Source organism: Gigantopelta aegis, chromosome 4 (assembly GCF_016097555.1).
Source record: "Gigantopelta aegis isolate Gae_Host chromosome 4, Gae_host_genome, whole genome shotgun sequence".
NCBI lineage: Eukaryota > Metazoa > Mollusca > Gastropoda > Neomphalida > Peltospiridae > Gigantopelta > Gigantopelta aegis.
In genome coordinates, this window is record NC_054702.1 from 17420264 (window position 1) to 17444736 (window position 24473).

Consider the following 24473-nt stretch of genomic DNA (forward strand, 5'->3'; position numbering starts at 1 on the left):
TCATCATTGCAGTTTTGTATAAATGACTACCTCTTTATTTACATCACTGGATACAAGTCCATATCAAGTTGTTTTATTGTTATTGATTGTTCTGAACTGTTTACTGTTGCTTTTTGTTTTAATTTCTATTTTGTGATTGCCTTATAGCTTTGTTACATGTACCAGAATTAATTATTTCTAGAGATTAAGTTAGTATATACAAATAAATCAGGATTATTTCAGCATGGTAAGCTTTATCAGATCAGAATTAAAATGAAATGTATGAAACCAGTTCTCGGCTAAGGGTATGTCAGAGGCTGTGGTATGTTTTGTTATGTGTGGGACCATACATAATTGTGAATGAACTAATGACTGAAAATGTAATTGCTAATGACTAAACAGTATGCTTGGGTATTGATTTATGTATAATATTAATTGTGATTTTTAGATACAAACTCCTGTATTTACATACTGAAGTTATTGCTACACAAGATTCTTTTGAGCTGATTTCAGAATTTTTTGTCACAACTGGCAAGAACATTATTATTTTTAAATTACTCTTTTGACAGACTGATGTTGCCAAGACGATCAAAGACAAGAAATATTCCTTGATGACTGATGGAAATGATGTGGCAAAAGATAAACTTAAAGCACAGAAGGATGAAGCACTCATGATTGAACTTATTAGTAAGTTGGTCATTTTCATATTATTCTGCAATAATTAATTTCGTTTTCCTTTGATATCTGGTTTGTCAGAGTCTGATTATAGTTATTACGAATGAAGTTCAATACTGTGAAATAGTCACGGTCTCAGTTATGCTCTTTAATGTTTCAGTAGTAGATTTCAAGTTTAAAATGACCTCAAATTGCAAAAATAATCCCACAAAAACTATTGTGAATGCCCTGTTTGGTGTAAATAGATACCTTATTAATTATTCACTCCCAGTTAGTTCAAGCGCTCCAGCATGTTCTTATTTTAAATTTGGTGAACATCAGTCATCTTGGATTTAAAAAACAAGATGACCTGAAATTGCAGAAAATAACTCAATTAAATATTGTACATCATCCTTTTTGTGCAAATACATACTTCATTTATGATTTAGCCCAAATAGTTCAAGAGTTTTGGTGTTTTTAATTATCAATATGGTAGACAATGGCCATCTTGGATTTGATTTGTCAAGATGATCTCACATTGCAAAAATAATCCCACCAGAAGATTAGACATCCTCTACATAATGGGAATAAACACCTTATTTGTGATTCTAACTTACATAATAAGTGAGATAAGGCAATTTTCGATATCCACTAGGGAGACAGCCTAGATAGTTTAAGTGTATGTATGTACTTGAAGTGTATACTCAGCAAGGACAGCATGCTTGAATCATATAATTAGACAATATATTAAAAAGAATTAATTGAAATTTGTTTGAATTTTATTTGGATATGAATATGACAATGGATTAAAATGAATTACTATCAGGACCAGGTGTTTGAATTTTATTTAGATATGAATTGAATTTTATTTGGATATGATTTGAATTTTATTTGGATATGAATATGACAATGAATTAAAATGAATTAATGATTCAATACCATACTGTCTCCATTACCAGATTACTACCGGGACCAGGTCTATGAGGCTGTACTCAGTGCAACTTGCCAGTCACTTGCCACGCTAGCTGAAGCCTCTGGGTGTGGCATTGAGATCGAAGCACGGCCCATCAGTTCTGCGTCTCAGTTCTCCCCTGAGGCCAGTCCTCCCTCCTCTCATCGTTCCAGCAGACCAACAAGTCGGGTGGTTTCAGCTACCACGGAACGAACAGCTTCAGAAATGTCTACTGTAAGCTTGTCTCATCTCTCAAACATGAGCTGGTCAGTGGTCTCCAAGCCAACTGACTTGTTTCTACAGTACGTGTTTTGTCCATTTTATTCTTCATCTTCAAGGCTAATTTTGGTCCAGAAATGTAAAAAGAATCTTTGTTTCCATAGTTGTTGATTGTATAACTTTGTGTTATTATATGATTTATTTGAGTCTGATTGGATGACTTCATTTAAAGCTGAAGGTTATCCTCTGACAAAATACAGAAAATGATGAGGTCATTAGAAAAAATGGGATGTCACCACAGAAAATAGTCATGGCAAGGATGAACGAAACTGTTTTGTGTCTAATTTTAACTTTTTGAGTTGTGCTGTTTGTAGTTATAAGAATTGCTTGCCTTTTTGGGGGTGAAGTTATTTAAGGATTGCATGTTACTTTCTTTAGGTTCATTGGGATATCAACAAAAAACCCAGCGCAAACTGTCTTCATACCCAGATGAACCTAAAAGAGATAACAAAAAATCATTATAATTATGTTTGAAACATACTTATCAATAAAAACACAAATAAAATCATATTTTGTTTTTAATTTTTATATGGTTCTAGAATAATAATGCTCTACAATACAAACTATCAATATAACATGATCTTCCTTGATGATGACATTTTTATTTCATCAATAAATGAACAAACTTGTGTTGCTATGGCTGGATCAATGGGATATCTTTAAACTGTGAGGAGTTTAACGGAAATTTTATTATTCATGTATACAACTGCTTTGCTACTCTACACATTCTTATACAATTTACTGTTATATATTATGTCGTTGAATTCACACAAAAATGACACTGAATTCATATATTACAATAACAGTTTTCACAATGCAGTACTTGTAAACTAGAATAATATCTGGTTTTTATAAATGAATTGCATAATTCTAATAATAGCTATTACATCAATTCCTCAGTGGATATTATAATTTGATTTAACCAGTATGTTGACAGTTTTAATTACTAATTAGTAATTACTAATAAAATACATTAAATGTATTATCATATTTTTCATATATTTAAACAAGATTTTTTCCGGTTATGCAAAAATGAGAAGTTTTAGATACTTTATGGCTTATTTAAAAGCCTAAAATATTAAAATACAAATGTTGGGGGTTTTTGTTTAGTTTTTTGGGTTTTTTTTTAGATGTAATTAAATTGTTGTGTTTTTTTAGGTTTGAAATTATGGTAAAATTCAGCATCCCAAACATCATCGTTGAACCCACTTTGAACGTTGTTCAGATTGCTGTGTCAGATGTTGCTAATGCCATCATAGAAGCAAACAAAGGTAAGCAAAGGCTCGGGTTCCAGATTTTATCATTCTAAAGTATTGTTATGTTGTATCAAAATAAGTATGTCTTATGAAATGGATATGGTTTTATTGTCCTTGTTTTGAAATTGCAAAGTAGGTGTTCATAAAGTTTAAATAGGTGAAATATGCATTATGGTTCCAAAAATAAGCAGATACAAACATCATGCAGATAAAATGTAGCTGACAGCTGGCATTAATTGCAGGTAACCAGCTTAAAACAAAAATCCTCTGTTTTAGAAAGGGTGAATAAATATAACAATACTTCTCTGTAATTACTGTGGTAAAATGATATTCACTGGTGACACTAAAGACAGCACATCTAAGCATTTGTGTTATATTTTTAATGCAAAATCTATCGATAAAAATACTTGGTTTTACCATCATAATACAATTAAACAACAATGATGTTACTAGTAAAAGTAATTTTTTTAATTATTTATCTTCTTTCCCAATGAGGGTGTGTGGAGGAGGATTGAGGTGCATGCTAAGTCAGTGCCTTTACTTTCAACACTTGTTTCCTAGATAGAATATTGCCAGTTAATTGTAACACTTAAGATGATAATGTTTCCACTGTTTTCAGACATGAGCTGGAAGTATACTGGATCACAGCCGTCTTTCTACGAGTACATCACTGAGAATGAAAAAGTGAAAGAAATGCAGTTGCAGCTTTCATCTGTTATTGATGGTATGTTGACAGTTATTCCAAAATAATCACATAGCAATTTTAATGGAATACTTGTAATATTATTGTAATCATTATTAATTTCTGTGTTGTATAATGTATGCTCAATATGTGCATCATGATATGAAATAAACAGCACTCCAATAAAAATGTGTGTTTATATAACACCATTGACTTTTTATGAAGATCACCACAACTTCCTCTTCTTTTTTTTATAATAGATAATTTAGTTTTGAAGTAAACAAAATATTTTAAAATGTATTCTGATAGACTCTTTTGCTAAAATTTTAAGTAAGGTTACAAATCATTTCTTTTCAACGTCACCTGTCCTCAAAACTAGTGCATATTCCCTATGGTTAGTAGACTGGTCTGAACATCCGAACCATAAGACGTGAAGGAAAAAGAAGGAAGTTACAGTCACATGACTGGAACAGGACGGGGTGCGCAGTAGAAGAATTCAGGCCATCCTATTGGCTGTTGGGATGTTCGGACCAGTCTACTAACCGTAGGTAATACACACTAGTTTTGAGGACAGGTGATGTATCTATAAAAGAGAAAACACAGTTTTCTCCAAATTTTAAAAAGCTGTAATCCCATATGTTTGTTTAGTCTATAATTGTGTTCTTGTTTTCATAGAACTGAAGCCACTTGTGCACAGACACATCTTCCACTTCAGCTACTACAATTTCTTGTGGAAGGACGACATGCATGGCAACTTCTACGAGTTCATTCAGGCTGATCCGGGAATAGTGGCCATCAAACGTGAAGTGGAGCGCTTCCTGTACATAGAAAAGAAGGTGCTTGGAATCCCCAGTGTGCTGCCCATTGGCCCCATATGTCTGATCACAGACCCAATCAAGGATGCTTTGCACGGTTTCTCCATGGCCTGGAAGACAAAATTTGCATCAGTGCTTCATGAAGAAGCTAAGGTTGGTGTTATTTTAATGTACTTCAACTTATATTAGATCCATTTTGTTTACATTTATGCATTAATTTAAACCATCTACTGATGTTATACAGAAGTCATATTGTCAGATTTAATACTATCTTTTATTGGATGTGACCCAATGGTAAGTGCTCACATGATGTGCAGTCGGTTTGGGATCGATCCCTGTCGGTGGGCCTATTGGGCTATTTCTCATTCTAACCAGTACACCATGACTGGTATATCAAATGCTGTGGTATGTGTTATCCTGTTTTTGGGATAGTGCATATAAAAGATCCCTTTCTACTGATGGAAAAATGTAGCTGGTTTCCTCTTTAAGACTATAGGTAAAAATTACCAAATGTTTGACCTCCAATAACCGGACCGGAAATATGAATTGGGGAATGCACTGTATACAGTGTACAGTATATCGACTGACGTGATGTCGGGCGAGATATCTCGCCTGCAGTAGTCAGAAGGTTAACCATATGTCTGACGCCATATAACCGTAAATAAAATGTTTTGAGTGCGTCGTTAAATAAAACATTTCTTTCTTTCCAATAGCCGATGATAATAAATCAATATGCTCTATTGGTGTTGTTAAACAAAACAACCTTTTTTTTGGCAGTATTTATTAGATCCATTTTGTTTACATTTATGCATTAGTTTAAACCATCTACTGATGTTATGTGGAAGTCATATTGTCAGAGTTAGTACCAACTTTTATTTGATTTATACAAAGGATTACTTCCATATATATACTGTCTTTCATGTTTATAACAATAATAATAATATTCATTTACTACTGTTTGACTTACAGAAAAAGCTAGATGCGGCAGTGTCCTACAGACAGAATGTGAAAACTCGTTTAGAAAACTATGTCGGGACTTTGGATCAGCTAAACAGTGCTCTGCATCTTTTGGAGGAACTCCGAGACATGGAAAACAAGATAGATGGCATCTACTTGCCCATTGAAACCATGTATTCCAAATTAAGGTAATCCATTACTTTCAGATAAAATGGACTGCTTTGCTTGTAATTTGAACCATTCAGACTTTATAGTCATACTATTTGTTCTTTGTTTTTACTCTCGGTAGCAAATGTTTGTTTTTCTGATGTGTGTTATTAAAGTTTATGTATTCATTAGTTTGTTCATTCATTCATTCATTCATTCATTCATTCACACTTGAAATCATTCATCTATCCATTCATCATTCATTTATTCATTCATTTCTATCTCCCAAAATAGCTTTTATTGTTTTAAGAGAGCAAAATACATACTACTAAAACCTCCAGTTGAATTGCATTTTAACATTTCTAGTGAAAATAGAGAGGGACAAGTCCATGGATGTGTACATACATTATTCATATGGGTTTGTGTATACTATTAAACTCATTTGTCTTTCTCCTTGACCTTTCAGAGAGTTTGAATTGCGTCTTCCCCGAAATGAGGTTGAAGAGGTTGACCAGCTTCGTGACAAGTGGGTGGAATTGATGGAACTGGCGGAGGAGGTTCGAGAAATTCTACTGAAGGACAGACGTGGAGCTTTTGAGCAGGAATTGGATAAACAAGTCAAGGTACAAAGACACACCTTATTGTGAAATCATTAAAATATTAAAGCTTAACCATATTTGAATTGGAAGTGACATTTAACACATGTCTTTCAGAGATTTGTTTATACAAGCCAAACATGTATTAATCACTACTATTTTTGTTCTACTTATGTTTAATTCTTGTTACAGTACATATGAGACTTTAATAGTGTACAAGGGTTATTTCATAGGTGTGGTCATTCTCTGTTAATACCTGTAAGTGTGGGTTACATGCTTCTCATTCTGTTTTTATGGTTTTCTCTTTCTTTTCTATTTTCAGACATTTGTAGTTGAAGTGATTCAGTTCCGTAATGCATTTGATGCACAAGGACCTGCCGTTCCTGGCATTCCGCCATCAGAAGCTGTGTCCCGGCTGCAGGACTTCCAGTCGAGGTGTACGCACTACGATGCCAAACGACGAACACTGGACTCTGTATCTAAGCTCTTTGGTATTGCCTGCAAACCATTCCCAGAACTCGATAGAACTGGAGAGGTAAGCAGTTGTTTAGAGAATAACATTTTATTTGTTCATGTCTTCACTAATTAGAAAGGCTGATCTTCCAGATTAAACAATTTTGAATATTACTGAGAACTCGTGAGTTTATATAAAGACATTATTACAGAGACTGTGCTTGTTGTATGAAATTTTATTAAAGAAATTGTCTGTTATTTTATTATCTCATCTGTGGGTGGAATGTAATGCAATCTAAATAAAATTAACTCCATTACATATGGATCTAACAGCAGCCCATTGGTGCTCATGTCCAGTTGACCATTCATTCGACCAATCAAAACCTTGCTTGCAAAGTCATGACAGTGATTTGAAAAGAATTTAAAAACATTCGGGATTATGCCGAGAGTATACAACGAAGTTTGTCGGAAACTAATTGCAATATAAAATTTTATATTTTATATTTTATATTTCAAGAACATTTTTTATATTTTATATTTTATATTTCAAGACGAAAAAATCTGTGATGGTATAGCCATAAAATCTGCTATTACTAGTATACAATCCAGAGTTTATTACTGCACTGTTTTTTCAATGTTGAAATAGACCAACAAGTTCGCCTATTGCATAAATAGTCTTGCCCAATATTTTTAGAATTTGTATCCTCCTGAATAGCGCTATAAAAGGCGAAGTGTAATTAGCCGATATTTAAATTGTTATTTATAGATGAAATGTCACCTGGATATGGGAGTCCACGCAATGCTGTTAGATCTACTGGTAGACCCAGTAGAGCTACTTTTAATCAGATTGGATGTAATGCAGTGGCAAAGCAATCTCTTGAGGTGTGATGGCTCAAGTGATTGATCACCCTTGGTGAACACAAAAGGTTTTTTCATTGCAGTCAATTCTACACAACTAATATATATAATGCCATGGTATATACTGTCCATGATGTTATGCTTTTGTGTTGGTAGCAGGTGTAGTTCTGTATATTTATATGTTAACAAAAGTGTAAAGCAAATTATAAAAATAATACATATTTTTCACCATTAGTTCTTTAAATTGACAACTGCATCAATCTGTAGGAATATCTTGTAGAAATGTCATGTCACAAAGTAGCAGAGGATATAAAATAGAATAAAATTTCAAAAGATAAAAAGTATTATGTTGATTCCTATCCCATTTCTGTTCGCTAGCTTTCAAATAATATTTGATTTTATATATGTATATAGGAGTTGGACTTGCTGAGTCAGCTGTATGGACTGTTCCAGAAGTTTATCAAGTTTGACACCAAGTTCCGAGATACACTGTGGGCAGAAGCAGACTTGGAAGGTGCCTCTGAAGAGGTTAGTTGTATATTTGCATTTAAAAATTGGTTAAAAAATATAGTTATGATTATTTTATTTATATTATAGAAATAACCCATCATTTTAAATTTTGTTGTCAGTTGGATATTTTCTTTCATTTTTCTTGTGAAATATTTGCATCTGCAAATTTTAACAAATTAATTGTTTTAAATGACAAAAACAGAGCAATTTGGCTGAGGTTCTATTAAACAAACATTCCCTTTCATAATTTGCTTCCACTGTGTGACAGTATTGATTCTAACAAGATAACCTTAATATGATTAAATAACAATGCCTCAGTAAAAAAAAAAGGAGCTAATTTTAGGAAAGATGTGTACAACTTTATATTTATTTTAATTCATATTTATACACTGAAATTTCTTTAGGTTGAAATGTACTGGGATGAATGTCTGGCTCTGCCAAGTAAACTGAAAGACTGGGATGCATACAATGATCTCAAGACCAAACTACAAACGTACCTGGAAGTGTTCCCATTGCTGCATAATCTAGCATCAAAAGTAAGTCGACTTTCATACACATTTTTGCAGTTATTTCTAAAGGTTTGGAACTTACTAGGTTTTCTTAATATTAAGGGGTTTTTTTTTGCATTTTTTTTCTGCTGATCTATTTGTTTTGAAAGTTAGATGTCATAACTAGTAAATTTCTGGGACCTTAATTTAAAAGTGTAATTGTTAAGAGTACATTATATGTATTAGGTAATAGTTTGACTTTTTAAAAATAGTTATAACGAATATATTTTGACTAATAATCCTTTTCTAAAATCTATACTAACTGTTACCTAAATAATTAATTTAATTAGAAAATGTTTTGTGGTGTGATCATTGATTAAAAGCATGATGTAACTCATTGTTAATGTATGATGTTAACAAACTACATTTAACATACAACAATTTTTCGAGGTTATTATTTATTTTTATATATGATAGTTTATGTCTAGATAATCTAGCCAGTAGCAGATATTATCTTTTTAAATAAGAAACATAATGTCTTCAAAAGAGAATGCTTGTTTAGTCCGTGAATGCCTAATTGTCATAATGACAGAAACAATGCATAAATATTACTTGGTTATTTGTTGGAAATGTGTCAAATATTAAGAATTAATGACACATTTTTGTTACAGATACTTTGATATTTTAAATGAATATGTGTACTCAGTATATTTTTGGAGAACCTTTAAAATTTACATTTTGATAATATTTAAATTGTAAAAAAATGTGTCTTTTTGATTTTGATACAAACTTATATTAAATTGGAGAATCATAAAAACACTCGAAGGGGAAATAACAAATTTTATGAGATCAAATGCATTATTAGAAAATAGTATATCTGTAAAGTGTGTTAACATTTTCGGTGATTGATAAACCATTTGCTACTTACACCTGCATGCAGTTTGGTGGTTGGAACATTGTTTTATTTGATGCACGGATCACTGTGTTTTACTCATATCCATTTCAGACCACTCGTATTGAAAATGACATCACACTTGTTATTCCAGTAAATATGAAGATCTGAAATGTTTGCTTTATCTGTAATCGTTTTTTACTCCCTAATTATTGGACAAAACTAAAATATAATAATAATGCTTTCTACATGACTACTGTACTTTAATGCAGTGCAAGATTAAGAAAAGCATTGATATATACTGATGTATGATAGGGTTATTCCACCGAAGGGTAAATAATATGTCTGTTCTTCCTTCTTATTTAAGCTAGGTTCTATACATGATCTTATCGAGCTGGCATGTTACTCATATATTGCCTACCACTCATTCAATAAGTGGGTTATTGTAACCCACTTGTCTGCAATATACCAGTACATTATTAAAAATCAGTAACATGTAGCTTGATGAAATATGCTATTCTGAATAAAATGTTTTAAACAGATATCCAAATTTAATAAGCATCTTCAATCTTAACTTTTATATATAACAGTGAAGTCTGTGCATTCTTTTGTCTTTAAGGGGTGGGATTTAGCTCAGTGGGTTGAGTGCTCGCTTAAGGTGCTTGCGTCACAGGATCAAATCACCTCGATGGATCAATGCAGCTGATTGAGTTTTTTCTCGTGGTATATGTTTCCCTGTCTTTGGGAAGGTGCATATAAAGATCCTTTGCTGCATTAGTAAAAAATGTAGCAGGTTTCCTCTAATGACTACAAGTCAGAATTACCAAATATTTGACATCCAATAGCCGATGATTAATTAATCAATGTGCTCCAGTGATGTCGTTAAACAAAACAAACTGCTTCTTCTATTGTCTTAAAATAACACTGACTATGGTATATGTTGTAATTTTTAGTGCTATAAAACATCCCATAATATAGTTACCTGGTATCTGTCATTTTATTGTATATTTGGCATGAAATTCTGTTATTTAGTTAGCATTTAACATGTATGTATTGTGATAAACAGTACCATAAAAGTGTTGTAATCCAAATAACTGTCAAATACTTTGCTTTATTTTACTTGTAAATTTTGGAATCCCTTCACTTTCAAATTGGACAATGTCACTTAACAGAAATTTGTAATGAAACTATATTTACACATTAATGATAAACCCAACACTAGAAACAGGAAAGTACAATAAAACTGATGTATCATGATTCCCGGAGGATTTTGATTACATTTTTACTAATTAATATACAAATTATTTATATTAAATTATTATTATTTAATTAACACCACAAAATCTAACTTGGCTTAATTGTTTTTTTTTCCCATTCATAATGCAAATGTTTTTCTTCTCTTTTATTTGAATTTGACAAGGCATGCAATCAATTATATTTGCTGACTGAAGTTTCTTAGACATGAATGTTTGTAGTGTGTCTGATAAAGTGTTGAATGGCTTCAGCATGTAATTATATTATTCACCAGAAAGTTTTGTTAAATGTCTATTTGGTATTTTGTACTAACCGACAGTATCAATTTACACCAGGTTGAGAATAAATTTGGTTTGACAGTGAGTATTAATATACCTTTTAACATCGCACTGCCCATTATTTAATTATCTTTTTTTTTCACTTTTATATTAAGACATAATTTGTTTTGTTAAATATTCTTGTGTCATTAGTAACATACTTTTTATGAAATAGCTTTGCTGATCTTATGCATGTTTAGCTTTTCTTATTCATGTAAGACTGCATGTCAGAATGTATATTGTATTTGTTCTTTAATTCTTTGACTCTTAGTCGATTTTTTTGTATGTCCACAAACATACAATTAGGTTATCTGTACAAAAATATTTGGTTTGATATAATATCACAGAATACACAACACAACACACTTTTTGGAAAAAGAAAGAAAATTATTGCTTTAGAAAAGAAAATGAGTATTTTTTTTGTTTTGTATTATTGGTGAGGTTATAGTATTTTTTAAAGGTTGGCCTACATATTAATATAACATTAAACATTTTTTTTTTCTTCTTTTTAGCAGAAATATCAACTTATTACTTAAAAAGTATACTAAAGCTATGAACTATTTTGTTGGAATTTGATAGTTACAAGTATATAAGAAATACCTATTAATAACATGCAAAAATCACTGTCAATTATGCTATTTAGCTACATTACTAATCCACAATCACAATTCAGTTTAACAATTTATGTTAACTTTTTAACAACATTTTTTATTATTATTTATTGCAAATATTGCTTGTTGCATGTTGTTTTATAATTGCATGTACTATTAAAAGCCAGGAATGCTTAAAGAAAATGTTTTATAAGATTTTATATTGCATAAAATTTTAATCAAATGCATATTAGTTAAAATTTTAGATGTGCACAGAATAGTATAAAAATCATATTTTATTATCAATACTTATTGGTTCATATTAAGCCATAAAATTAAAAACAAATTGTGTGTTTGTATGTATGTATGTATGTACATGAATGTCTATGAATAAAAAAAATCCCAATCTGAATTAAGTTAAAGTTAAATAATAAAGTAATGGTTAACTTAAAATTAACTGGTTGATGGTATAACAAAATAATGAAAAAGACTTTCCTTGATGCTTGTATTAGCACTTAAAAATATTGTTTTAAAACTGAAGATGTGAAGAGGATTTACTTATATTTAGATTAAAACATTGTGATGGTGTGTCATCTGTCTTTATCTTGTAAAAGTCTTGTTGCTTAAAATGTACAATTGAGAGAATTTTAAAATACTTAATGGAGACTTTAATTTCAGTTTAAACTAATATTTATTAATTCAAAATAGTATCAAACAATTGAAATGGGAGGTAGCTTTTCTTCTTTTTTTTAATGCTAAATATGTTATAAATTTAAGAAAATGTTTATAGAATTCCATAATTTTCTGCAAGTAAACCATATAATAATTATGATCATTACCAGAAACTTCATTTAATTCATCTTTTAATTCACTTTTCATATGGGAGTCAACAATGAAATGATAGTGATTTTCAGACTGATTGTGCAGTATGAACTCTTATATTGTTACAGGAAATCCGCAACCGTCACTGGCTGCAGGTGATGCAGGTTACAGGCAGTTCATTCCAGCTTGAGGGAAACATTTTCAAACTCTGTCACCTGCTGGACATTGGACTCATCAAGTAAGTAATGCATCGGATATAGATAACACATTGTCATCATCAGAAGTAGCCAATATTCTGTTCATACTGAGGTGTTGTTTAACATTTATTAGAGAGTTTTAAGATTTTTCTAAATGAGCTCTCGTGTACAGCACCGCATACAAGTGAATCTAGGTCAGATAAATCTCTTTGCACGGGTGTGTAGTTTGTGTTTTCACGCATAGAAGAAGATCCACTCGTAAGATGATACATTTGTTCCCTCAAACAATTTTCATGTAGTAAATGTACATGTAATTAACAACGAGACAATAATATTATTATGCATTATGTTAATGTTTTAAAGAACATTATAAAACCAAAGAATTATTTCATTTTTCATATATTTCTATGAAATCATTAATTCAAAGCAGGCATTTTTTAACACCATTGTAAAGTCCTAAATCTACCTCATTTTTATACATATACATATATACTCTTCAAAAGAAGAAACGCAAAACCACATTGTCGTAACATTTGGAGAATTGATTTAATTATTGAATGGTGAGTCCGATAATTACCAAATGTTGCAGGATTGTTCACAATTCACTCTAGTCCATTGTGAGTAAGTGATAGGACACACCACCAAGGTCAAGGTCATCTGGAGTCAATACCGGGTGTGGCCTCCGCGTGTGTTGACAACTGCCTGGCACCGCCTGCCCATTGAAGCAACCAGAGTACGGATGACGTCCCGGGGGATGGTGGCCCACTCGGCCTGCAAGGCTGCTGCCAGCTCGGGCAGGGTCTGGGGCTGTGGTTGTCGCTGTCGGAGGCGTCGGTCCAACTCGTCCCATAGATGCTCAATTGGGTTCAAATCCGGTGATGTCGATGGCCACGGAAGAACATTAATGTTGTTGTTCTGTAGGAAAGCCGTTGTGAGACGTGCTGTGTGAGGCCTGGCGTTGTCATGTTGGAACACTGCGTTGGCGTTGGCCATAACTGGAACGATGTGTGGCCGGAGGATCTGGTCAATGTAGCCCTGTGCATTCAGGTTGCCCTGCACGTGGACCAGGTCAGTTCTGCCAGTGTGTAAGATGGCTGCCCACACCATGACACTACCCCCGCCGAATCTGTCCACTTCCTGCACGCAGTTTGCCGCATAACGTTCACCACGACACCTATACACGCGACATCTTCCATCATGACGTCGGAGTAGAAATCGGGACTCGTCACTGAACCACACCTGTCTCCATCGCAGTTGAGGCCATTGTCGATGAATCTGGCACCACTGCAGTCGGAGTCGACGGTGTTGTGGTGTTAAGATGACACCTCGAACTGGACGTCTGGCACGAATTCCTACCTCACGTAGGCGGTTCCGTACGGTCTGGTCGGATATCCTGCGCAAACCTGGTATTGCTGCGGCTGTGGAGGTGGCAGTAGTCAATCGTTCCCGAAGGTGGCGTACCCGGATGTAGCGGTCCTGCCCGGGGGTAGTGACCCGTGGTCGACCGGATCTAGGGAGGTCACGTGTTGATCCATGTTGCTGGTAACGGTCCCACAGTCTGGAGATGGTGCTTGGGGACACATGGAATGCCCTGGCAACGGCCGTTCTGGATTCGCCTGCGTCTAGTCGGCCGATGGCATTGTTTCTCTGCGGTTCACTGAGACGTGGCATGTCCTGGATTGTCAACTGTCGGCCAGATACAGAGGCCAGGCAAGCGAACACCCTGCACTTTTATACTGTCGGTGTTCATGTTGCATGTGCAGACAACGCACGTGCAGTGGTGACATGGTTTGCACGTGGCTGCGTTTTTGCGAATATTCACATTTTGGAACTTTATTGTACAGTAGCTGCGTTTTATCGAATGTAACCGTGGGAATGTGTTTGGGACATGCAATGACCTTATATTCACAAAGCATGAACCGGTAGGAAACATACAATCGGAGTTATAACCCATTTGTACCCTTTTGCGTTTCTTTTTTTGAAGAGTATATATACATATACATATACATATATACTATTTTCTTTGAATCAATTAGTCTAATATTTCCCTGTTAACTAACAAATTAAAAGAATTTAAAAATACAGTATTTACAGATGTTTTGTGTGCATTTGTACTACCACACGTCGGCGTGAGAAAAATGAAAATATTAAACTGTTTTTTGTTAACTACATGCACAAGATGTCTATGAGACATGCCACTCTCACACATTTCACAGATGTTTTGTGTAGAGAAATCTTAAACACTCTATTAATTTAAGGATTGTCTGTTATTTATTTTATGTTCATCAAAGTATTAACAAAAATGTATCCGTAAACTGTGAATCAGTGAAGCCATTCACTAATTAATTTGTGGAAGATTTTTTTTTATTAATCAGTCAAAACAGTAAGAGATATTTACTTTTCAAGATTTCATTTTTAATTTGATTTCCAAAACAGATACAAAGGAGAGATGGAAGAGATCTGCCGAGGAGCCAGTCGTGAGTTGGAGCTTGAGATCAAGATGAGGATGACCGAGGAGGAATGGACGGAACAGGTGTTGAACTTTGAGCACTACAAAAAGCGGGGTCCCATGTTCCTTGACAAGGCATTCACCGAGCGTCTGCTCGAGCAGTTGGATGATGCCCAGGCCCTGCTGGCCAGCATGCTGACGTCACGCTACATTGGACCGCTGCGTGACGAGGCCGCCTCATGGGCAGAAAAGCTCAAGGAAGTGGCCGAAGTCCTCGAATTGTGGCTGGAGGTGCAGGATCTGTGGCAGTATCTGGAGGCGGTGTTCAGTAACAGTCTGGCTGTTAGGGTGAGGGATTTCGAGTGGAGTTTCACTCAGTTTCTTTGTACTTTTGCCCCTCATACCATATGTATTGTTCAGTCTTAATATACTGATGGAAAGAAATAAGGGAACACATAAATGGTATTAGTAAATATTATCTGCAACCAAAAACCCTCATTCACAGTATTAGGAAGTTGACTGTGTTATTGGCAGTCAATCCCTCAGTACAGACATTCAATTCTAACATACATTAACTCTGCATTTTATTGTCACCTTACTTCCATACTTTACATAGTATAGCACTTAGCTTTCGATTGGTTTGAAGTGAAATAATTCATTAAAATACTGAAAGCTTTGTTTTTTAAAAGTGAACATAGAAGATAACTTATTTTTAATATTATGATTAGGAACTGCCACAGGAAGCTAAACGATTTGCAAGAATTGACAAAGGATGGACAAAGATGATGAAAAGAGCATTTGACACCAGAAATGTTTTACAGGTAAGATTAAATAGGTTAATTATGTTGTGTTCACCATGAGTAGACAGTATTATGGTTTTGCAGTCTCAAATTCAGTTTAATTGGCAGTATCAAGTAATTTTAATAAAATGTATTTTTGTCAAATACTGTAGATCCTGAAATTAATTCATCCCTAAATTAATGAGAGTGACGGTGGGCAGACTAAAATGCGACATGAAATTAATGCGAGTAGCCTCCTTATGAAATACCACTTTCCTAATAACACACATCTGTGTACTTTTCGGTTAAATCCAAGTTACAGGTGACTTCAATGAGACCAACTCACTAACATGTCAGTGTACATATCAATTAACTCGATTAGGCTCTAGTGTTTTTGGTGAGATCAACTCAAAGCATACGTTTGCAGCAATGATTTACCTAAGTGTATAGTTGCCTAAATCTGGCTAAATATTAGCATATATGTACCATTACAAGTATATCTTACTAAGATATGTCGACAAAGTTGCAGTGAACTTCAACAGTACAAACAAAGAAATGATCAACCTCAGGATTAACGTGCTAAAACCCATTCACGCGCGATGAATCATGTCGGCTTTTGCTGGACTATTAGACCGTTAGTCTGTCTTGCCGACGATGAATTGTGCTACAGTTATTTTATATATGTATTAGAATTTTAATCTTTGTTTGTTTTAATAGCATGTGACACATAGCTTGCTGGACTATTGCTGGACAAAACAGAGAAATAAATGCATCATATTATTAATGTGAATAACACCAACTCGCATTTTTCGCATTAATATTATGATCACATTAATTTCAGGATCTACAGTATTATTCATTACTGCAACAAATAATATTCCTTTTTGTTGTGAGCAAACTCTTTTATTGCAAAATTCAATTTTTACCAAATTAAAACAATAATCATAAAATAAGTCATTTGTATGGGTTTTCATAGCAAATAAAATACTAAGCAATATAGTTTTGTTAAAAGGTTGTATTTAAGGTGAGTTAAATATTTTGATGAATTAATATGTATTATTAGGCTATGCTAATCATATTGTTCGTATAAAACCTAAACATAAGTAGCTATCTGTGTTTTTTATTAGTGTTGCTATGGTGGTGAGGTACCCAAAGCAGTAGTGCTGCGGCACATCTTTGAGGAATTGGAAATCTGTTTCAAGTCATTGGTTGGGTATCTGGATAACAAGAGAAGGGCATTTCCAAGATTCTACTTTGTCTCTGACCCCATCCTGCTGTCTGTACTCAGCCGTCCCAATGACCTGGAGTCAGTTCGTCCACATCTGAGGTCAGTATAACAATTTAAAGGTGTAATATCACAGATACATATAGCATATTTTGCTAATTTTATATTTTTTAAAATTATATTTTGTTTAACAAATAATTGTACAAATTAATCTATCTCACACATTATCTATCAACATAACAATGTGCAGCTACTGGTTATAAACAGTAGATGCCTCAAGATTCCTGTGTAAAAATAAAAAGTAATCAGCATCGCATTCTTTACCATTAAAGATTTATGAAAGCAAAACATATGTAATAACTGTGACACACACAGTTAACCTGTTAGTCACTCTCTAAAGATTTTCCAATTAGAAAAAAAAATCTCTGATAAATGAAATACATTTAAAAACAAAAATTAATACAACTATTTGGTAGACAGTCACTTTTATTGAACTTTGATCATGCCATTTTTATCTTTAATTCATTAAAGATATTGAAATATTATTTTATTGTTTTTTTTGGTCCATCTCTGTTTTGTGAAGTAATGTTTTTTCATGGACATACATTTTACATTATGAACTAACAGTTTTTGCATGCATCTGTGTAATTCTGTTTATGAACTTAAAATAGATATGTGCAGGCATTAAGTTTAAGTTCATAATGCAAAGAACAGACTCGATAATTCTCTATCTGCAGGTACAAAAAGGTTATTTGCAAATAATTAAATTTTCTTTGCGTCTATACACTTTACGGCAATATGATTGGTCCAGAGGTGTTTTTTTTCTTTCTGTTTATATCTCGATGAACCCCCAAGAATTAAGCCACACCTACTACCCCCCCCCCCCCCCCCCCCCCCCCCCCCCCCCCCCCCCCCCCCCCCCCGACTCGCACTACTTTAGTGCAACAAGCCAGGTTAATCTGGCAATCATATTTAGATATTTTAAAGAAAACACAAGTGAAAGCTACAAAAAATGTATATGATAAATTAATGGAAAATGCTATAGCAGAGTAGACATATGGATCTATACACATTGATAAAAAAAAAAAAAAAAAAAAAAAAAAACCCTCTTCACTAATCATGACATGAGACTTTGTCATTGGCCAAAGAAATCATGTAGGAAACTTAACGCCTGTAACTTACTTGTAAGCGATGTTCAACAGCTGTTGGCAAATATTAAACGGTTCCACCGACAGCATAAATGTTAGACAGGTTCCCTTCATTCACTTTCATAAAATATAAACTAAACATGAATAGGACAATTCCTTCCAATATAGGCCTAACTAAATGATCCGTAAAAATGCACAGTAGCTAGAGGAAATGACATAATTTACAAAAAATCACCTGATTCAAATAATAGTGAATGAACGTTTGCATTCTTACGCGACATAAGTATCAATGAAGTTTACACAAACAATACTACAGGTATATTTAAAGCTAAACAAAATAAATTCAGTTATGTATTGTTAAAGTATGCATATAAATTTAATTATAAGATTTGACCGCAGTTATTTTTTGGTTCATGCAAGTATGAACCAAAAAAACGATGTGCACACTTTTGTATGACCCTCTACGCAGGATCATACAGTGTGCAAATTGTTTTTTCGGTTCGTACTTGCATGAACCAAAAAATAATTGCGGTCAATTCTTAATTCAATAATACCTCTACCCCTACCCCCCTCAATTTATTGCTAGTTTTTGTCTTTTACTTCTTTTTATATAAAGTTTTAAAATTTGTTTCCACGGAAATCATCTTAAAATTAAATTTATATTAAATATTTTTAAAATTTGACATTTCATAAGTGTAAAAACTAACATCATCAGGAGAATAAACAAACTAACTAGTGGGCACACAAGCCAGTACGGTATAAAATAGAATGATAAAATAATAAATGATAAAATGTTTTTAATAATGACAGCGTTTGTATTTTCTTGATAGGTCTGTATTCAGTGAGATATTTGATGTGAAGCTAGCAAAGGCTGTGGATGATGACGATGAGGATCGTCAGAAAACTCCTCGCAGCGCCCATTCCCTTCATGAAAAAAGTCGATCGGCTAGTGTTTCTCCAATGGCGCGGCATGACACACCACCAAGAATCGACAAACGTCTCACACATGTCTATGTAAGTAATCAGATTCAGTTTTTTGGGGGGTTTTTTAATACATTGTTCAGAATATTTGCTTGTTTCAGTATCTGTTATCGGTCCCTCAGGAACTTTTTAGTTTAAGAATGTGATGATATCGGTTTATTTAAGTAATGACGAATGATTTTGGTATTGTAGCGGTTAAGTCATCAACCTTTATGCTAATAGATAAAGGTTCGAATTTCAAGAAAACCACCACACTGATTTCTTTGTCACTGACAACTAACTTTTGTCCTGGCCAGACATCTCAGATAGCGGAGTATTTGCCGTGACGTGTGCTTGAACCTTAATTGGATATATGTACAACAATATATTTAGCAAAAAGTTGAGAGGGGTAATCAGGATTTTTAATAAAACGGTTTTATAAAATGTGTAATTATTGTGTGGGAAATGTTTAAAAACAAAGTGATTTTTGTGTGCTGTGAACTCCACAATATGATTTATGTACCTTGTATTTGACTTGTATACCTTGTATATACTATGCTAATAATAATTTATGCTAATAACCGGTATAACCGATTATCCGATAGTCCCATTTCCAGATTATAACCAACGGTAAACTTTACAAATGCCATGTGGACAGTTTATCTTACTCTTAACTGCAAAACAGTGTCTGAATGCCAATACATGTATGCGTTTCATTTGTTTATAGATTTATTTTAAAATAATATTAAATAAAATAACAGTATAAACATTGTAAGATTAAATATTTTTAATATAGCATTGTTACAAATCTGCGGTTGTGTTTATTGATGCTATTTTTAGCTACTAACATTCACGTTGCAGTTCGTTGCACACAGCTTTTCTACAGTTCACACCTATTGTTCTGAGGGGTATTGAGTAGTGAAACCGTGTTACTTGGCAAAGCGCAATTTCCACGTGCAGGCGAAATAAACATAGCTTAGGTTAGCAACCAGAAACACATGTAATAACAACACTAATATTCTAAACAAGAAAATGCATTCATAGTTAACTTTAGTTGTTAAAAAGGCTCTACAGGGTTGAAACGTGTGAGATGTCAACATTGTACATCGCCTGTTTTAGTAACGGCTTTTACTTTTTTCTTCTTTTAATATTAATTTTTAATCAACATAGAACATTCTGCTTTATTCTCTGTGCAATTACAATTGTTTCTGGTAAAATATTAAAGGTTTGTGGAACATGATGATATTTTCTAGATTTTTTTGGTTTTCGTATGCAATTAACCGATGTTGGTCTTGATGAAACTATTCAAATATGCGACATAATTTGTATTGATTTAATGCTAAATGGTTCTGTGCAGCCAAATAATATGCAAATAACCGATTCATGCTATAAACCGATATGCAATAAAGTGGATTCGACTGTATATCTTCAAAACCATGTCTGTATTAGTCAGATTAAAGAGGCTGTCCTGAATTTGCTGCCTTGGCAACATATTTCTACCCTGTAGAGCCTTTTTAACAACTAAAGTTAAATATGAATGCATTTTCTTGTTTAGAATATCAATATTGTTATTACGTGTGTTTCTGGTTGTCCTAATGTGGCCTAAACTGGGTTTTACCTCCTAATAACTTCATATGGATATGAACAAAAATATATATTGGGAAATAAAATGCAGTTTGAGCTATTATATTTTTTATACATACATTAGCACATCAAGCACTAATGTTCTAAACAAGAACTTTTGTATAATATATAAATTTAGTTGGTACAAAGACTCAGTTGGTGAGAAACAACAATAGAAGAACTTTCAGGATAGTGTTTTTAATGTGTAAATTTATTGTAATCATTGTGTTAAATTTAGGCTATTTCAACAAGGCATATATATTAATGTGTAACAGGAGTTGATAAAATGGTGTATTTTTAGTATGTTTTTCAAGGAACATCTCTGAAATGAAATGTGAAGAAAAATAATCTATTGCAGTTTGTTTTGTGTCCAGCCCTGTTTTGACTAAAGTATGTTATCTTCTAAATAAAACTAATTTGATTTACAAACTAGTTAAATGGAACAGCTGAGGATAGCAGTAGTCCGACTTTTAGACATAGGTCTAGTGGAACATTAAGAAAAGTAAGTCAGAATGTCCTAATAGTGTTGTACATTGCAGCTTCACTCAGTTTTCACCAGATGTTGATGCTTCATTATGTGCTGTGAGAAATAATGCACTCACTCCAGCAAATTTGTGTCTCCTCAAAATTTTGTTTATTTGTGCTTAAACCAATTGTCTGTACACAAATGTTTTAACTTAAGTCTGTACTTCAGTACTATTCACTAGAGTTCAGACAGTTGTCTTGAGTCTTTAAAACATACTCTAAAATTTGATCAACTCTGTTTCAGACATTTGTCATTGCAGTTTATTATGTTGATCTTGTTTTGTTTGGGTTTTTTGGGAGTTTGTTTGGGTTTTTTAATGTAACTTTTTATAATGGGATTAATATTGTGATTATGTCATTAAAATGATTAGAATTAAATACTTTTAAAAGATTTGTAAAAAAACATTTAAAATTACTAATTGTTAATTAAAATAAGACAAAAAATAGCTTTTCAAAGTGTCATCTTGAATAGTTCTTGAAAGCCATGCTTTACTTTGTTTGTTATAAAACATGTGGGATGAAGTTTGGCATATTATTCTTGAACGTGAGTTACACAAATGCACAGTGCCTCATATTCTCCAATAAAATCACATAAAAGGCACATTTATTGGGGTTTTTTTTATTTTTTAAAGGCAATAGTTAGGAGAGTAGACAATTTCAATTCAGAATAAATACAAATGCTAAGTTCTGAAATGTATTGTAAAATTCTGCTAAATCATTGGGAAATTAATTATTTTATTTTATTTTATTTTAATTGAATGTACTTTGGAATAAAGGATTAACTAATACTTCATCATAAGTTCAAATTCAACAGATTAGTTCTACAAAATAAAATTATTGGCAGAAGAGTCCATGCCTAATCATTCAGAGGATGATTCACCTGCAGATTTTTTTCTGCTTTCCTTGCAAGGTTTTTCAGATGTTATGTTCAATATCCCTTTAATCAAATTAATTTTCTCATCTTTGCCTATGACTGTGTCTGGCTATGATGGTTTAACATGACCCTGTCATTCATTTTGGCATGGTAACATTGTTAACGAAGACCTCATTTAAAGATGAACGACATTATGGTATCATCAAAATATGTCAAGTGTTCATGCATCACTTTGTTTTCTGTATATTGCATTTTACATATTTATCCACATTTTGTTATTGGTATTTGACGATTACTAAGTGGTTTATAAAAAAATTTCAATAATATAATGATAATACAATATATAAATTAAAAAATGCTAATATTTTTCTTAATGTAATAACATTTGCCACATATTTGTATTTGTATTTGATGTATGTGTATTTTAATATTTTTTATGGATATATTATTTGATGGATATATTAGTTGATAGATATATTAGTTGACATAGCTGTATGTTAGACAGCAGTTTATATCATAATTGCGATATTATTGTTCAATACAGGATTATTGGAAAAAGAGTGAGGTATATTATGCTATATATATCAATCTCAGTAGAATAATAACAATGTGTAGCATGCAAATACATTAGTCAGTAGTCCATTATAACAGTCTCAATATGTCTGATATCAGACAAAATTATTTTTTGCTCTCTGTTTAATTACATGCTTCCAGTGCATGTTCATTTATATATATTTACATATTATTTCAGACTTTCATCTCTTCTTTCATTTCATATGCATGGAAAAAGTATTATTCAAGTTTTATTTCACCTGAATCTTTTAATAATTACCAATAATTTTTTTTTTTTTTTTTTTTTCTAAATTAAATTATGCCTCTGCATTTCCATGCTTGACTATACATTCATTTTGGAATCATTTTTCTAAGCATCAGCTTCTGGAATTTTTTTATTTAACTAAACATGCCATGTTACAGTAATAAGTATTCAGACAGTTAATACATGTGTACTTGATATATTTGTAATATTATTTTGCCTTTTGCTTAATTATTACATCTTTAATATAATATGCCATTGAACCTAGCAACAATCATTTGCTTTATTGCTCCTTAAGAATTGAAGATAAATTTAGTAGATTTTTAATATATAAATTTGACATAAAATCAGTTTTATAAGTGTAAATAAATACTGTGTTGAAGGAGTCTTTATTCTATTGCATTTGTTGTCTTTTTTCTTTTTTTTGTGTGGGGTGGGTAGTGGATAATCAAGTGTCAAATAATTGTGTTGGTTTACTTACAAATAAGAAAATCACACCACTTTTAGTAATGCACAGGAACTTTTTTTCACTAGTATATTTCTGATCCATCTTAAAGCCTCTTAAACTGTATCTTACATATAATATATGAAGGATTTTAGTTTGTTCATGGGATGCTGCAAGGATGCATATTATGATCACCTTTGGCATTCAACCTTTAACTGATTTATTTCAGTAGAACTATTCTGCCTATCTCTCTGTCTCTGTCATACTCTCGTTCTCTGTGTTTCTCTCTCTCTCTCTCTCTCTCTCTCTCTCTCTCTCTCTCTCTCTCTCTCTCTCTCTCTCTCTCTCTCTCTCTCTCTCTCTCTCTCTCTCTCTCTCTCTCTCTCTCAAGTTGTCATAAATTGTTTTTAACCCCATAAAAAAGTGTGTAATTTGTGAATGGTATTATATTTTTCATATCCCTTGTTTATTTATTTGCAATTTATTAAATGATCTGGCAAAAAAAATACAAAACGAAAATTTCTTACCTTTTGTAAAATAGGACGTAAGTGACAAGGAGCAACTAGCTTCACCCACAGTTCATGTTCTTTCAAAGGAATCACCCTATAATGAACTGCCATTATCCAAATCAACATTCTGTTCACCCATTCGTCAGTCATTGCCAAAAACAGAACACTCATTATGTCAACCAGAGTTTCAATTATCATCATTGGTAACAAGAATACCTAGTCATTTACATGTAAGCTGAATGCATCCCAATTTAGTTGTTGTCGAAAGTTTGTTTTCAATTCACGAATTTATTCAGTTAACTTTTATTACAAAAATTCTGTAAATCATAAACTATTAGCACTTTTTAAAGTTAGCGAGGTCTTCATATCAGTAACAAACAAAAAAAGAATAACCTGTTGTAGGATTAGCTGAAATCTTGTTATT

At 32.8% G+C, this 24473-nt stretch overlaps 1 protein-coding gene across 16 annotated transcripts in view; it reads left to right on the plus strand.

The window, feature by feature from the left end:
- The window catches only part of LOC121372756 (dynein gamma chain, flagellar outer arm-like), a 141385-nt gene that overhangs the window by 18762 nt on the left and 98150 nt on the right, over window positions 1-24473 (plus strand). For 12 of the 16 annotated variants that reach the window (XM_041499253.1, XM_041499256.1, XM_041499260.1 and 9 more), the window contains 17 exons: window positions 549-666; window positions 1593-1887; window positions 3023-3135; window positions 3740-3844; window positions 4478-4770; window positions 5587-5762; window positions 6188-6344; window positions 6640-6852; window positions 8043-8156; window positions 8543-8674; window positions 11108-11131; window positions 12630-12739; window positions 15135-15495; window positions 15876-15968; window positions 17054-17253; window positions 19130-19313; window positions 24082-24279. In XM_041499253.1, the coding sequence (XP_041355187.1) occupies window positions 549-666; window positions 1593-1887; window positions 3023-3135; window positions 3740-3844; window positions 4478-4770; window positions 5587-5762; window positions 6188-6344; window positions 6640-6852; window positions 8043-8156; window positions 8543-8674; window positions 11108-11131; window positions 12630-12739; window positions 15135-15495; window positions 15876-15968; window positions 17054-17253; window positions 19130-19313; window positions 24082-24279 (2886 nt within the window). The remainder of the gene's footprint in view (window positions 1-548; window positions 667-1592; window positions 1888-3022; window positions 3136-3739; window positions 3845-4477; window positions 4771-5586; window positions 5763-6187; window positions 6345-6639; window positions 6853-8042; window positions 8157-8542; window positions 8675-11107; window positions 11132-12629; window positions 12740-15134; window positions 15496-15875; window positions 15969-17053; window positions 17254-19129; window positions 19314-24081; window positions 24280-24473) is intronic. The other 4 variants (XM_041499254.1, XM_041499268.1, XM_041499269.1 and 1 more) reach the window with 2 other exon arrangements.